The sequence below is a fragment of the Narcine bancroftii genome, chromosome 7 (genome assembly GCF_036971445.1).
Source record: "Narcine bancroftii isolate sNarBan1 chromosome 7, sNarBan1.hap1, whole genome shotgun sequence".
NCBI classification, from domain to species: domain Eukaryota; kingdom Metazoa; phylum Chordata; class Chondrichthyes; order Torpediniformes; family Narcinidae; genus Narcine; species Narcine bancroftii.
In genome coordinates this window covers 56,514,451-56,531,730 of record NC_091475.1, presented here as the reverse complement: position 1 = coordinate 56,531,730, position 17,280 = coordinate 56,514,451, and the positions used below count along the sequence as shown (strand labels likewise).

The following is a 17,280-nucleotide window of genomic DNA, read 5'->3' as shown; positions in this document are numbered from 1 at the left end:
CTATCCTTGGGTTTTTAGATGAATAAGTAATCACATTTTTGACAAATAGTACAGATTATCATATTTGTCAGATGATGTGAAAAGAGCAGTTTGCTGAGAACACATTCCTTTTAGTCGCAGAACCCAATCTACACCAAGTTGCGTGGTTAAATATTAGTTAAAAAATATGATGGCTGGGCTAATGGAAGCTTAAGAAAGTAAATTGGGAGCTGGAAATTTCACACCATTTCTTCATAAGTGATGTCCCACCATTGTAAACAGAGATTTTAAAAGGTGAATTAGGAGTTTGAAATTTCATTAATCATATTAATCCATCATTTTCTCTCTTCACCCTTCCCCCTCCAGTATCCTGATAAGGCCCTGTACACCCAACTGTGCTATTATCGTTACATGTTTGACTGGGATTATGCACTGGAAAAGGTGGTCTCTGATCAGGATAAAGGTAAGGGAAACATTACAAATAAAATCCATTCTCCTCAGTTCAATGGGATCGATAGTCACAGAATGAGAATCTACAGATGCTGTGCCCGCAATTGGTCTTTATTTGTGAAAGAAATTGTTTGAACGCTAGTCTGATGGATTCCTCATTGTGTCTGATTGATGCAAGAAAATCTGCTTGGTGTTGGTACAATTTCTCGGGCAGCTGTTTTCTCTTCCCCACTTTTCACTTTGCCCTGTTGTATGTGCTAAAGCAACACTGGGAGATGTCCTTCATCCATTTTCATCGAAACTAAGACAAGGAAGTGCTGAAAGGTACAATAGGCAAATCAGCATTTGAATGAGAATAACGGATTGGGATTTCTTCCAACTGATTATGACTCAGGATTCTATGAAATAATTCCTGGATCACCTCATCTGAGCAATATTTGACGGGCACATAATTTAAATTTGCGTATTTCAAACCGTCACAGATCGCCTTGTCTGCTGTATGAATGCTTGATCAGCCTAAGGCTGAAGAGTTCAATGAATGCAATTCCTTGACTCTACGACAGATGGGTAGCCACTTTTAATTGCTGTTGTTCCATATGCTGATAGGTTTATTGGCCAGCATTTTGAATTGAGATGGCATTCGCATTGTTTGGTGGGGGAGCACAATTTCTCCAATCCAGAGAGTGGAAAAAGTGCTCCCTAATCTTAAGATGACTCTATTTTGTTTTGAATTCCCATGCACGAAAAATGATTTGTGCAGAAGGGTCATCAATTTAAAGTCCTCAATTCAGACAAGAATAAACTGTCTTAAGGCCAAAAATATTGGTGAAATTGATGCAACTTATCTTTGGAAATGAAACTTCTTTAAGACCAACATGAAGAAGTGAATATACAGTCATTGATACTTGATATGTTGCATATTTAGAAGGCAAACCGTGTTTTGTGCATCTTGAAAATCACTATTTGGATCCATTTGGGTTTAAAATATCCATGTTTGATAATAATTGCTTACTGTCTCTTCAGAAATAGTACCAAAGTATGTTCAGACCAAATAGAATTTGGGATGCTTGATTTTTAATCAAGCGCATTGCTCATCGGCAGTAACAGAAGTACAAGGAAAATCAACAGCTTCCTCCCATTGCTTCAATATTAACTTTGCTGGACATAGGTGACTGCCCTAGCATTTGAGGGTGTGCATGAGTGGAACTTCAACAGTGGTAACGTAGCTGCGTGGCTGGACTTTTGGTGCTGTAAAAGGAGCACATCCATAAGGGAAGTCTAAACAGGCTTGCCTGCCATTGCCTGTATTTGTGTCAAAAATGTTCTGCGCTACTTCTCAGGCCAAATCTCTTGGTTTGCTGCACAAGGGCAGTGATTGAGGTGCAGCAAAGGGAACTTAGCCAAGTCATCTTCATCCACATTCAGGTTCAAGTTTATTATCATATGATTGTACATGGACAACCAGACTAAACAATGTTTCTTCCTACCAGAGCACAAAATACCACATGCAGTGCCCTCCATAATGTTTGGGACAAAGACACTTTTTTTCCTTTATTTGCCTTTGTTTTCTACAGTTTTTAATTTGTTATCAAACAATTCACATGCCCTTAAAGTGCACATTCCAGATTTTATTCAAGGGTAAATGTATTCATTTTGGTTTGACCACATAGAAATTACAGCACTTTTCATACATCGTCCCCTCATTTCAAGGCACTAAAATGTTTGAGACATTTGGCTGCTCGGGCTGTTGTGAGTACTCAGATCTGTTTAATTGTTTCATTGGTGCAGGTAGAAGAGAGCTAGGCTTCCTTCTAAGCTTTTGACCACCTTTGGAGTCTGTAGTTTTTCAATGCGAGGACCAGAATTGTGACAATGAAAGTCAAAGAAGCCATTATGAGGCTGAAATACAAGAATAAAACAGTAAGAGACATTGCCCAAACCTTAGGATGACCAAAGTGAACTGTTTGGAAAATCATTAAGAAGAATAAGCATTCTGGTGAGTTCAGTAATCAAGGAAGACCCCACTGTTAATGACAGAAGAATTCTCATCATAATGAAGAAAAATTCCCAAAAGAATATCCAACAGATCAGAAACACTCTTCAGGAAGCATACGTGGGTGTGTCAATAACTACTGTCTGCAGAAGACTTCATGAACAGAAATACAGAGGCTACACTGCATGATGTAAACCACTAGTTAGCCACAGAAACAGGATGGCCAGATTAAAATCTGCCAAGAAATATTTAAACGAGCCTGCAAGATTCTGGAAAAAGGTCTTGAGGACAGATTCAACCAAGATTAACCTGTATCAGAGTGACAGCAAAGTGTGGAGACATAAAGGTACTGCTCAGGATCCAAAGCATTGTGGCGAACCCCACCACTCCATTATCAAACCCACCTAGTTACGGGCCCCTGTTGGATCAAGAGTTCCTGGTGGCCTGGAAGCACAAAGAACTCTGGGAGGTGCGTGACTTCAGAGGTTGGGAAATTGTGATAGTGCACCAACTATAATTATTTAAACTCCTGCGAAGGTTCCCTAAAACAGTTCTGTTGGTTCAGCTCACAGACAACGTCTCTTGTGCTTTATTCACTGCACCACTTGCGACATTGGTGACCCCGACAGTCCAAACGTCATCTTGGACCTCACTATGGATGCACAGTGCTCAAACTTCCAGTATTTTGGACCTCGCAGGTCTGGTTCGAGCAGGCCAAGGCCCAATTCCATCTACGTCAGATTACCGCTGACGCAACAAAGTACTACTCTGTCGTTGCATCGCTGGACCAAGATCTGCAGGGCGTATTGTCGATTCTTTTATGCCAGCCTCCAGCCAACAACAGCCATCAAAGTACTGCTCATACATATTTTCGACCTTTCCCGGGGCAACAGGGCAGCACTACTTCTCTACATGGACAGTCTAGGCAACCACCCTCCTTCTGAACTAATGTACAAGATGCTGGTGCTTATGGATGGAGATAAGTCCTGTCTGCTTTTTGAGCAAAGGCCAGAAGGCATCTGTTTGCAGACGAAGGCTTTAATGGCCCCCATCGCTTAGCAACCCGTGCTGATGAGTTGTGGCACACTAAAAACCATGGTAGACTTTCGGTTGGGCGCATAGCGGTGCCTCGGCACAGGGCACAAACCTTGCCCACTTCAGACAGCAGTGCAGCGTAAGACTCGACCGGACACAGCACAGACAGAGCAGTAGTGCTATTACCATCAGAGATAGGGAGCTGCCGCCTTCTGCTTCCACCCACCAACCCCCCCCCACCTTCCTCAACGTGCATCTAGGAAACACTGAGGCTTTTCCTCTGGGATAAACCCTCAGGCTGTCAGTTCTTGGTCAACACTGGAGCGAAGGTTAGAGTGTTTCCCTTCTCCGGCCTAGACACACTTTCAGGAAAGAAGGGCCGTCCTATCACGGCAGCAGCATCCGGACGTATGGGTCACAGACAATTCCATTCAATTTTGGTTTGTCGCGGTTCAGCTGGTTCTTCACCACTCCTGATTTTTTTTACAGCACGTTCCCTTCCAGTCAATTTCCGACACATGGAGGAAATGCAGATTGTTCGCCGCTCCCAGACCTTGGGCATCACCTCTGAATATGGTACCTAAGGTATCTGGAGAGTGGAGACCTTGTGGGGACTATTGGCATCTGAACAACATCACTGCAGCAGATGGCTATCTGGTCCCCCATATACAGGATTTCTCTGCGATCCTACATGGCACTAAGATTTTCTCCAAAATCTGTTTAGTTAATTCGAAGATTTTCGAATCCCTCACCTTGCACCTCGCGGCGTTGCCCCACCTCACCTCGACTCGGTGACGTTCTCAGACATTGAATACACCACAATCCTAGAGGAATTCCCCAGTATTATTACTCTGCAGTTCTCGCCAGCCCAACCAAAACATGGAGTACAGCATCACATTCCGACTCGTGGATGACTCCTGCATTCTCAAGCATGCAGGCTACCTCTGGATAAATTGCGATTAGCTAAAGATGACTTTTGACACATGGAGGAAATGGGGATTGTTCACCTCTCCAACAGCCCTTGGGCATCACCACTGAATACGGTACCTAAGCTATCTGGAGAGTGGAGACCTTGCGGGGACTATCAGCATCTGAATGACATCTCTGCAGCAGATCGCTATCTGGGCCCCCATATACAGGATTATTGACACTAAGATTTTCTCCAAAATCGACCTTGTGCGTGGGTATCATTAGATCCCAGTTCACCCGTACGGCATTCCTACCTTGATTATCCCGATTAGACTATTTGAATTCCTTCTTATGCCTACTGGTTTAAAAAATGCGGCCCAAACATTTCAATGCGCACAGTCACTCAGGGCCTGGATTTTGCATTTGTTGACTTGGACGACATCTTTATCGTCAGCCACTAGCAGCAGCACCGAGCTCATCTCTGTCAACTACGTCAGTGGCTAGATGACCACGGGTTAGCGATCAACCTGGCCAAATCCCAGTTTGGCCTCACATCAATCGATTTCCTCAGCAACTGCATCGGTCAGCATGGAGTGGTCCCACTACCTTCCAAGGTCGAGGTCATTTGCAAATTTCCAAGACCCTCTACCATCAAGGGCCAGCAAGAGTTTGTTGGCATGATTAACTTTTACCATCATTTCGTGCCAGCTGCACCCAAAGTTATGCAGCCACTTTTCAAACTCTTGTCCGGATGTCCCAAGGAACTGAAATGGGATGACGAGGCTGTGGTCGCATTCAAGCCTGCCAAAGAAGTTCTGGCGAGAACTACTATGCTCGGGCACCCGAGGGTTGACGTGCCAATGGCTCAGACGGTGGATGCGTCAAGTACTGCTGTAGGTGGGGTCTTGGAGCAGCTCATCAATGGCATCTGGAAACCCCAAGCTTTCTTTAATCGTCATTTGAAATCAATGAAGCAAAATTACAGTGCCCTTGACTGGGAGCTCCTTGCCCATATGATATTTTCGCTACTTCCTAGCAGGCAGAGGATTCACGGACTACACTAATCACAAGCCATTGACTTTCACCTTCGCCAAGATGTCAGATCCACAGTCAGTATGACAACGATCACTCTTCTACATTTCAGAGTTCATGTCTACAATAAAACACATCTCCAGGGAGAACAATCTAGTCACTGACACACTATCCAGCACAACCATTGCTTCCCTCCATTCACCTGTTCCCAGTATAGACGACACGGCTTTGGCAGCAGCTTAGCAGGAAGATGAAGAGATGGCCATGTATTGCACTGCCGTATCGGGACTGTAATTGGAGGACATACATTTTGGTCCAGCAAATGCCTCCCTACTTGTGACATATCCACTCGCCAACCGAGGCCTATTGAACCTGCTGCATGGTGACATCGGGTGTTTGATGCCATACACAGTTTGGTTCACCCTTTGATTAGGACGACAACAAGGCTCATGGGGAGCAAATTCTTGTGGCACGGCCTGCGCAAGCAAGTTGGTGTGGTGCTACACCAAAGCCTCACTACAGGTCTTTGCACCCACGCAGCACAGGTTTGATCGCAGCCATGTGGATATTGTCAGCCTGCTGCCCCCGACCAAGACCACTACTCACCTCTTCACAATAATAAACAGGTTCACAAGCTGGCCAAAGGTGGTCCCGCTCTCCAACACCTCCTCCTCAGCTTGTGCGAGAGCCCTCATTGCCAATTGGATAGCGCATTTCAAACTACCCTTGCATATCTCCTCTGACAGAGGGGCTCAATTTACGTCTGGGTTATGGTCCACAATCGCACAGTTGCTGAGCACGAAACTGCATTGATCGACAGTCCAATGGCTTAATGGAACGGTTTCACTGCCATATGAAAACGGCTCTCATGGGACCTCTTAAGGGACGGGATTGGATAGATGAACTGCCTTGGGTACTGCGCTGAAAGAAGATCTAGCTACGTCCTCCGCAGAATTAGTTTACAGAGCTCCCCAGTGGTCCCAGAGGATTTCATTCCAGCAACACGTGCTTAAGGGAGTAGAGACACTGGCACCTATCCTGGCCACCCAGCATAGGTCTACGACTTCATACATTCCGCCTGAACTCAAGGTCTACTTTTATGTATTCCTGCACAGGGATATGCGCAGGACGCCATTGCAAAGGCCAGATAAAGGTCCTTTCAAGGTGGTACGGAATGACGGCTCCATGTTTGTTATAGACATTGGTGGAAGGCAAGAAACGGTTTTGGTAAATCGCCTTAAGCTGGCACATGTGGACCTGGATCAGCCAGTATAGGTGACAGGTCCCTGGCGCAGGGGACTTCTACCGGCCCATTCTTGCCTTATAGGTGAAACTGAAGTGTCACCTCCAAACTCTGGTTATGGGGTGGGGTTATGTGGTGAACCGTGCCACTCCATTATCAAACCAGCGTAGTTTCAGGCCCCTGCTGGATCAGGAGTTCCCGGTGGCTGGGAGCCACAAAGAACTCTGGGAGGTGCGCGACTTCAAAAGTCGGGTGGTTGTGATAGCACGCCAACTGTAATTATTTAAACTCCTGCGAAGATTCCATAAAACAGTTCTGTTGATTCAGCTCACAGACAACGCCTCTTGTGCTTCATTCACTGCACCACTCACTATGGCATACCTCGTTTCCTATGGTTTGTGTCTTGCAGAATAGTCTCTGTTCATGTATTTCTGTTCATGAAGTCTTCTGTGGACAGTAGTCATTGACACATCCACACCTGCCTCCTGAAGAGTGTTTCTGATCTGTCAGACATACGTTTGGCATTTTTCTTCATTATGATAAGAATTCTTTTGACATCAGCAGTGGAGGTCTTCCTTGGAATACTTTGTGACTACTGAGCTCATGAGTACCATCTTTCTTCTTGATGATGTTCCAAACTGTTGATTTTGGTAATCCTAATGTTTGAGCCATGTCCCTTACTGTTTTATTCTTGTTTTTCAGCCTCAAAATGGCTTATTTGACTTTAATTGGCATAACTCTTGTCCTCATTTTGAAAAATGGCGACAACAGACTCCAAAGGTGATCAAAAGCTTAGAAGCAAGTCTAGCTCTCTTCTACCTGCACCAATGAAGCAATTAAACATACCTGAGTACTCACAAACACCAAGTCCGAAACATAATGGTGTACATGGTCAAACCAAATAACCTTGAATAAAATCTGGAATGTGCACTTTAATGACATGTGAATTACAAATTTAATACTGTGGAGCACAGGGGCAAATAAAGGAAAAAGTTGTCTTTGTCCCACTTTATATACATAAAATATAATTTAAAATTAATATATACAAATATTTTGGCATTATTTACTCAATTACAGGAAATAGTTCATTGATCTCAGAGCTTGCTGGAAGAAGCTGTTTCACAGCCTGTAAAGATGGCGGCACTGCTGTGGCGGACCCGCAGGGTGCGAGGGAGCAGAGATGCAGCACTCTCGAAGGGTCCAACCGTCCAGTCATCTTCCATCTGCTCCTCATGGGTTTGGAATGGCCCGTTGAGTGAGCCGGCAGTGGTTTTATTTGAAATCCCGCAACCTCGAGGTCTGTGCCCAAGATGGCGGCGCCTATTTATCGGCGGCAGCCACGAGGGGCTTCAGACTCCGGGGAAGTGGAGGGACTGGAGCAGGGCACCACAAGTCGGGAAAATCACTCCCCGTCTGAGAAGGAGAAGCAGAGGAGATGACCCATGGGACTGTGACCACGCAGGCGGACCAGCGAGGGGGTGCTGTGGCTGAGGGACCAGTGCATGCGCCAGGCTGCTGGTGACTCAAGGCGAGGAACCCACGGAAGCTGTAGAGTCTGCTGTGGGGTGACTTGCACTGGGCTGCGGACTGCTGGAGACTGGCTTATAACTGGCCAGAGGAGTACCAGGTATCGGAACCGGGATGTGAGGAAGTGTTGAGGGCGCCAAAGGGTTCCTGACCTTGTCAGAGGTACAGGTCTGGAGTTCACGTTAACAATGGCTTGGACTGGACTCTGGCTGCTGAAGCACCGGAAGTGAATCTACGGACATCTTTTGCTTCTCTTTCTCTGACTGTAAGAAATTAAAGAGGCACCTAGGCAATTTCTGCTGTTGGCAAATTGTCTCCCTTGCAGCAGGCAAAAAGAAATTTCATGTACTAGGAAACGGTTTTATTACTGTGACAATAAATTGTACCTTGAACCTGATTTTGATGCTCCTATACCACCTTTTTGAAGGTAATGGGTCAAAGATATTGTGTGCTAGATGAAAAGGAACCTCAGTAATTCTTTGAGCCCTATTTAAGCAACACTGCCGGAGAATGTCATTAATGGAGGAAAGGTTAAGTTTGATTATCCCCAACTTCTGGGCTGATGCTTTGCAGCTTCCATACCACACAATGATTCACAATCAGAACTACTGTCATGAACTAGTCACGAAATTTGGAGTTTTGTGGCAGCATCGTAGAGCAAACATTTATATTATGAACCATCTTTCAACACAAATATATATTAACAAATAGCAATAGTAGAGCACGAATAGCAAGGCAATGTCTTTGGTTTGTTGATTTTTTTTGAATGTTTTATTTTTGATTTTCCAAGACTCACACAAATCCAAAACAACAGTACAATCTTCTCAACAGTGACATATTACATTCAGAGTCCATTCCCCACCGTCCACTCCTCTACCTTCCCTCCTACACCCTGATACCACAAGGAAAAGATTATGTAAATTAAACAAACAAAAAGCCAAAATCTATCTGACCCTTAAAGGTTGATTGATCATTCATGGATCTGATGGCAGCGGGGAAGAAGCTGTCCTTGTGCCGTTGAGTGCTTGTCATTAGGTTCCTGTACCTTTTCCATGATGGTAGCAGAGTGAAGAAGGCATGCCCTGGGTGGTGGAGGGTCTTTGAGGATAGAGGTTGCTTTTTTTAAGACACTGCCTCATGTAGATGTCCTCAATGGAGTGAAGTCTGGTGCCTGTGATATTGCAGACTAAGTTAACAACCCTCTGGTGTTTTTTCTTGTCCTGAGAGTTGGCACCTCCATACCAAGCAGTGATGCAACCAGCCAGAATGCTCTCCACGGTACACCTGTAAAGGTTTACGAGAGTCTTCGTTGACATACTGAATCTCTTCAAGCACCTCACAAAGTATAGCCACTGGCGAGCCTTCTTCATGATTGCATGAGCGCGGAGGCTCCAGGACAGATCCTCGGAGATGTTGACACCCATGAATTTGAAGTTCTTGACCCTCTCCACTACTGAGCCCTCAATGAGGACTGAGTCAGGTTCACCTGACTTCCTCCTAATGTCCACAATCATCTGGGGTTTTATTAGCTCCTTGGTCTTTATTTTACAGTGCTCCCAGATATCACTTGATGGCAAGTGGTTTGAATTGAATGAGCTTAAGATTACAACAAAAGGTAATGGGCACAGCCTAGTACATCATAGCCTGAAGTCAAACTTGAAGGCTGAGGCAGTGGTGAAGGAGCCAAGTGCAATGCTGGCATTAATTTCAAAAGGAATAGAATATAGGACCGGGGATGTGATGTTGAGGATCTATAAGGCTCTGGTGAGACCTCACTTGGAGTATTGTGAGCAGTTTTTGGCTCCTCATTTAAGAAAGGATGTGCTGATGTTGGATGGTTCTGAGGAAGTTCACTAAGATGATTCCGGAATGAAAGGATTTGCTGAAGAGGGGGGACCTCATTGAAACATTTTGAATGTTGAAAGGCACGGACAGAGTAAATGTTGAAAGATTGTTTCCCAGAGTGGGAGGGTCTAGGAAAAGTGGGCACAACTTCAGAATTAAAGGGCGTCCATTTAGAACAGAGATGCATTGGAATTTCTTCAATCAGGGCGTGGTAAATCTGTGGAATTTGTTCCCACAGGTGGTTGTGGTGGCCAAGTCTTTGGGTGCAAAGATTGATAGGTTCTTGATTAGCCAGGGCATCAAAGGTGATGGGGAGAAGGCCAGGTATTGGGGTTGAGAGGGTAATATGGGTCAACTGATGATTGGATGATGGAGAAGACTAGATGGGCGGAATACTCTATTTCTGCTCTTATGGTCTAAAAAACTCCCCACCATCGAGAAAGCTTACATGAAATGCTGCCGTTGGAGAGCAACAGTAATCATTGCGGATCCACTCAACCCAGCACATGCTCTGTTCTTGCTGCCGCCATCAGGAAAGAGGTCTAGGTGCCGCAAGACTCGCACCACCAGGTTCAGGAACAGTTACTACCCCTCCACCATCAGACTCCTCAACAACTGACTCAGACTCAATTTGGGTCTCTTACCTTTTTTTAAAATTGCAGTTTGTTTACATTTCTCTCTTTTGTATATACATCTTTCAGTTGCCAATAAGCTAAAGTTCTACCTAGCCCACAGGAGAAAGAATTTCAGGGTTGTATGTGATGCCCTGGCTAATCTGACCATAACTTCGAACTATTCTCATGAGCAGTCGAAGACTATTGCAAATACTTCATTTTACCTTTTGCATTTCATTGAGGGTGGAGATGATTATGGAGTCTCCTGTTCAAAGAGATGAATTGTCCATCACCATGAGCTTTGATCTCACTTGTAGTTTTGAAGATTGGTTCGCACTATCTCAAGCATGTTACATGTGTAGAGCACACTCCAACCTTGTGTAAATACTGGATCTAATCACACTGCTCTGCACACGTTAGAAACTGCATCACCATTTTGAAGCAGAGGCCTTGTTAAACAAGTAAACCAAAATCATGGAAACATCTGGCCTGTCTACTCCAAGTCTTTTCATTTCAATAAATATGATTTTCTGATTTATTGTCAGAGTACATGCATTATATCACATACAACCCTGAGATTCTTGTTCCCGTGGGCCAGGCAGAATTTCTATTTATCATTAGTGTGAACTGTATTCAAAGGAAAGATAAGTACCTTGTATACAAAAGAGAGAAATATTATCAAAAATGAAACCACGGAGGTTTGTGACCGAGATGTCGACACCTGTGTTTCTCCGGGGAGCAGCAGTCTGGCTCAGGGCACCAGGAGCAGGGAGAACATCCTCCGTTGAGAAGGAGAGGCAGAGGAAGCAACCCTACATGACAGCTACCATGGCAGCGGACCAAAGGGGGGGGGGTCTCAGTAGCTGAAGGACATGACAGCAGCAATCGCGGCAGCAGACCAGCGAGTGGCTGAGGGACTCACACAGGTTATGGGCGACTTGCGGTTGGGTGACCTGTTTGGGCTTTTGGACGCTGCTCATGGGGTCCAGGGATTTGAGAGGATGCTGAGGGCAAGAAGGGTTCTTGTAGGGTGTTGGCCACTGAAGGCTTCCTGTTCATATTGGAGGTTTGGATCTGGAGCTCGGGATGACAATTAATTGAACGGGAATCTGTATGGTTGCAGAGGCTGCGGGAGCGCTGGAGGTGAATCCACAGACACTCATTGTCATTGAAAGGGACTCTCTTTTGCTTCTCTTTCTCTCTTACTGTAAGGAGTGCTTACAATGGCAACTCTTTGTCTGCAAGAAGCAACTTTGGGTAATGTTGCATGACATAAAAGGAATCTTAAAATGTAAACAAACTGCAATACAGGAGGAAAAAAATATTCATTAATAAATAATGTGCAAAGTAAGAATCCTTAAATTAGTCTCTGATGGTGGAGGGGTAGCAGCTCTTCCTGATCCTGGTGGTGTGAGTCTTGTGGCACCTGTACCTCTTTCCTGACGGCAGCAGCGAGAACAGAGCATGTGCTGGGGGATGTGGATCCTGGATGATTGCTGCTGCTCTCCAATGGCAGTGTTCCCTGCAGAATTTCTTAATGGTGAAGATCATTTTGCCTTTGATGTACTTAAATGTGTCCACTACCTTTTGCAGGGATTTCTGCTCAGAGGTATTAGTGTTCCCATACCAGGCCATGATGCAGCCGGTCAGCACACTTTCCACCACACATCTGTTGAAGTTTGCCAAGCTTTCTATGTAATACTGAACCTCCACAAACTCCCGAGGAAGTAGAGGTGCTGACGTGGTTTCTTCGGGAGGAAATTAGTATGTTGGTTCCAGGAAAAGTCGTGACTCCCTGGCATTTAAATTTTCTCATTCTCTCCACCTCTGATCCCCCAATGATCATTGTACTGTACACCTCTGGTTTTCCCTTAGATATATCTACAATCAACTCCTTGCTTTTGATGACATTGAGCGTGAAGTTGTTGTTAGTACATCATTCAACCTAATCATCCTATATACTGACTCATTTCCTCTTTTTATATAGCCCACTGCCGTGGTATATTTAGCAAATTAGACGATGGTGTGTTGAACTGAGCCACGCAGTCATAGGTATAAGTAAAAACACAATGCTGGAGAAACTCAGCAGGCCAATCTTAAAATAGCAAAGATATAGTCTTAGGTGTAAAGCATGAAGAGCGGGGGCAAAGTCCGCAGCGCACTCATTTTCTCGTAGTGTGCGAAATGCTTGAACTTCCTGAACTTGAAAGCCTAAAGTTGCTTTATTTCACCTTGGTAAATTTTCAGTGTCGCAAATCCTGGTTGCCAGCTGCAATCACATTGGCTTACATGTGCCCAGGGCAAATTGATCTACCAAATTGATCCAATGGTTGCACAGAGTAAGACTTGATTCTCTGCAGCAGTGGTTCTCAACCTTTTTCTTTCCACTCACAACCCATTTTAAGTATTCCCTATGCCATCGGAGCTCTGTGATGAGTAAGGGATTGCTTAAGGAGGGATGTGGGTGGAAAGAAAAAAGGTTTGAACACCACTGTTTTAATCGTACCTCATTGACTCGCTATGTGCAGGTTTTCATAACTCGAAAGGAAATGGGCCAATGACAATTTTTTCTCAAGCAAAATACTTCAGTAACAATTGGGTCTAGAGCAGTGATTCTCAACTTTCCCTTCCCACTCACATCCCACCTTAAGCAATCCCTTACTCATCACAGAGCACTGATGGCATAGGGAAGACTTAAGGTCGTATGTATGAGAACCACTACTCTATTCAGGAAGAGAGTGACTGATGCATTTCATCTCATCTCTTCAGTTCTAGTTAACTACTGGTTATACCTGTCCACTCGCTAATGTTCCATTTTTTTATGCAACCTTTACTTTCTGTGCTATCAGATCACTTACTGCTTTACCGTAAAGCAGATTAAATTCTCATGTGATCTTTCATAAGTTTGTGATATTCCCAAATAAGAGTTAAAAATCTAATTGGAGCCTCATTTTGTGTTCTCCCCTGTTGGTCAGGACTTGTTTCAGACAAGGAATTCTATTATCTGTGCAGCACCATTTTTTTTACATTTCCTGAGGACATTTACTGTTTTAAATATATTACTGTTTTAAATATAAGTCACTTTGCTTTCTACATTTGTATCCATGAGTGCAGAAACTGGCTGTTGAACTACTTAGTATAGACAAGTGGTGTTCCACAGGGACCTGTTCTGGGACCCTTGCTTTTTGTGATTTTTTATCAATGACTTGGACACAGAAGTGGAGGAATGGGTCAGTAAGTTTGTAGATGGCACAAAATTATGAGGTATTGTGGATCGTTTCGAAGATTGTCATAAGTTACAACGGGATATGGACAAAATGCAAGATGGAGAAGTGGCAGGTGGAGTTCAATCCAGAAAAAAATGTTACTCTTTGGAAGATCTACCTTGAAGGCAAGAATATTTGCCGTGTGGAGGAGCCTCAAGGGAAAAGGAACATCTTCAGATCACTGAAGACCAAGGTTCAACAGAAAACCTGTCACCTGATGTGTGCAAAAAAAAAACACACAACTTCCAGCCACTTGCAGGGTAACTACAGCCCAACCACCCAAGGTGTCACCCCACTAATTCCATCCCATAGTAATTCATCTGTCGAGCCTTATTGCCACCCCTGACTAGCAAAATGTCATAAATGTGACATGCTGATTCAAGAGAACAGTATGGCCTCAAGAATAAGTGGTATGCTTGTTGAAGTTCTAACATTTGGCAGTGAAGAACTTTGCTTGCAAGGCTTCTCATCTTCTACAATTGAATAAAAGCAGGACTTACCTGGGAGGCAGTGACTATAATCTTCAAAAAAGGAGTGAAATCTACAGAGGTCGACAAGAGAGACTGCAGATGTTGGCAAACATGAGAAACACGCACAAAATACTGGAGGAGCTCAGCATTCGGGCATCATCCATGGAAAATAAAAGATGGTTCGTGTTAGGGGCCAAAACCCTTCATCAGGAACAGGAAGGAACAGGCAGACACCTGAATAAATGGGTGGGGGATGGAAGAGGGAGGAGCGCAGGTTGGCAGGTGACTACAAATGAGGGTGGAGGAATGGAAATAAAAAGTAAGATGTTAAGTGATGGGAGAAGGAGGCAGAGGCTGAGGAACATGCACTCTGATCAAAGGAAGGGAAGGGGGCGTGGTGCAGAAGGAAGGTGTGGGTGGTGAGTCGGTGAAGAAAGGTGGCGGGAAGAAGAAGGAATGGAGTCAGAGATTGGGGAAAGGTAGGTGGTGGGTGGGGTTTAGAAAACAAGGCAGCAGGCTACTAGAAATTGGACTCGTCCATCTTGATGCCATCTATTTGGAGAATACAAAGTGCTGTTCCAACAATAGCAGCAGGGTACACCATGGATAGACATGGTGGTGTGGGTATGGGAAGTGGAAGTAAAGCGGTTGGTCACTGGGAGATCCTGGAAGGCCAAGCGGAAATTCTCAATGAAGTTGGGTCCAGTCTTCCTGATGTCGAGGAAGCCACACCAGGAGCACCAGATGCAGTAACACCTCATGGAGATAAAGTGTGGTCTCACTGAGAAGGACTGTTTGGAGGCCTGAATGGTCATAAGGGAAGAGGTGTAGGTGCAGGTGTTGCACTTGGTGCCGTCACAGGGGTAAGTGCCAAGGGGGAGGAATGAGTCACATACAAATATTGTACTGACGTTGGGGTCTCCCTGTTGTCTGACATGGGAAAGATCATTGACAGGATTCTCCTCAATCTCTTCCTCTCTGTGGTCAAACAGTTCCTCTCTCCTTGCCCCCATCCTTCAAGTCAGAATGTGGTTTTGATCATAGTGAACATGATCTTCACTGTGTCACCCAAAGACGTGTGGATTAGCACCAACCATTGAATAAAACCTTATGTGGCCTCATTCAAGTCTGAATCAATTGGGAGGGACTGTAAAGCAGATTTAATTACTCCAAGAAACTTGTTTCCATCTTCTTCATGAAGGCATGCAGGGAGTAATACTCAGCAGCAAGACTGCAGCAGGTAATCTCAGTGCGGACCAGTGTCTAGCAAGATTTTGTCCTTCCAATTTTTTTTCCACCACTGTGCTTCACCTTCAACAAACTTTCCACCACAATAGAATTAATTTTCAGAACTCATGTGAATCCGTTCCACTTAGTACGCCTCTGCTCCAGGGTCAGAGTGGCACCAGCTTCATGAATCTGATGAGCTGGTGAAGTTTACATATGTGTACCTTCAAAGGCGAACCTTCAGGCCATCTCTGACTCTCTCATTGGATCATCTGAGAGGATGGACATAGCACTCAATGCCTGCAAAATAAATGTTTTTAATTTTACCAAATACCCATATTGTAGAAAACTGTACTCTAACGAAATGAATGTCTAGGATGAGATCCTATATAACCCAGATAACAATTTGGTGGGCGCCGTCTCTCAATAAATGTGGATATTGAAGATGAAATGCACCATCGCCTTTTGTTGGCCAGCCCAGCCTTAATCAAAACTTCATACCTGGCACAATCTTAGTGTTCCCTGACCTTTTCTCTTTGAGACTTGAATTGTCTGCAATATCCAAAAGCACTGGAGAGAAATCAATCAATGTGGTTTCTGCAAATTCCTTCATATTAACTAGTGGGAAAACTAACCCACTATCCTCTCTGAGTCCAATATCCCCAGAAGTCCTAATTATATTCATACTGTTCATATGTTCACACTCCTGAAAAGACATATTCTAAGCTTTGTCATCGATGAGAGGTTACCAGGTGATGGAGAAAACCATTCAAGGTTTTGTCCAAAGCCTGTGTGCAAAGATGCAACTTCCTCAATTCTTCCTGAAAAGTTTTTCCCCATGACTGCTCAGGGTGGGGAAGAAACATTCAGAAAGGGATTGAGAACCTCAAGTGCTTTATATGCCACATTCAGTCTCCTATAAATGACTGTAAGGACGACCTACCTGCCCATCCTGATAAGCTCATCCTGTCCCAATTGTAGCAAGTTCCATGGGTCCCATGTTGCCCTCATCAGTCACCCCAGAAACCACAGAACAAGTCATCCTTCATCCTGAAGGACTGGCCAGAGAAAGAGACTCCATGCCAAAAATTGCTGATTTATGATGCCATTTAGAACATGAAGTATTTTCTGAGAATTTAAAATTGATCTCACATTCCTCAATCTTTCATCCCTGAGATATGGAGATGAATCTTGATCCAAATGATGAGACACAAAAGATTGCAGATGCTGGAACTTGGAGCAAGAAACCATCTCTGGAGGAACTCAGCAGGGAGTGGGGGGAAGAGGTGGAATTGTCAGTAAGCTTTTTTTTCCATCGACTCGTCATGGAATTTAAAGCCAAAATGTTGTTGTTATTTCCTTCAACCCAACTGATGCTGCTTTACCCTGCTGAATTCCTCCAGGAGATGGTCTTCTTTTAAACTCCCAAATGCTGAGTTCCAGGTTTTACTTTTTTCAACTAAATTTAATGAAACCTAATTTCCAAAAAGTTGCGTGCCTGCATTATGATCTCTGCAGAATAAAGGTTTGAAGGGAAATAAATCATTGCACCAGAAAAGTACCTTTCACATCCATTTCAAGACATTTCAAAGCACTTTGCAGTCTCTTCAGTTCACTTGAGGTATTGTGATGTAGAAAACTATGTAAATATTCTTGCATTGTGTGTGACATATTCATTCACCATCTGGTG

General features: G+C 44.3%; 1 protein-coding gene across 3 annotated transcripts in view; it reads left to right on the top strand.

Annotated features, from left to right (window-relative positions):
* Positions 1-17,280, top strand: part of pola1 (polymerase (DNA directed), alpha 1) — a 382,614-nt gene that overhangs the window by 255,532 nt on the left and 109,802 nt on the right. For all 3 annotated transcript variants that reach the window (XM_069890180.1, XM_069890179.1, XM_069890181.1), the window contains exon 36: positions 346-442. In XM_069890180.1, coding sequence (XP_069746281.1) covers positions 346-442 — 97 coding nt within the window. The remainder of the gene's footprint in view (positions 1-345; positions 443-17,280) is intronic.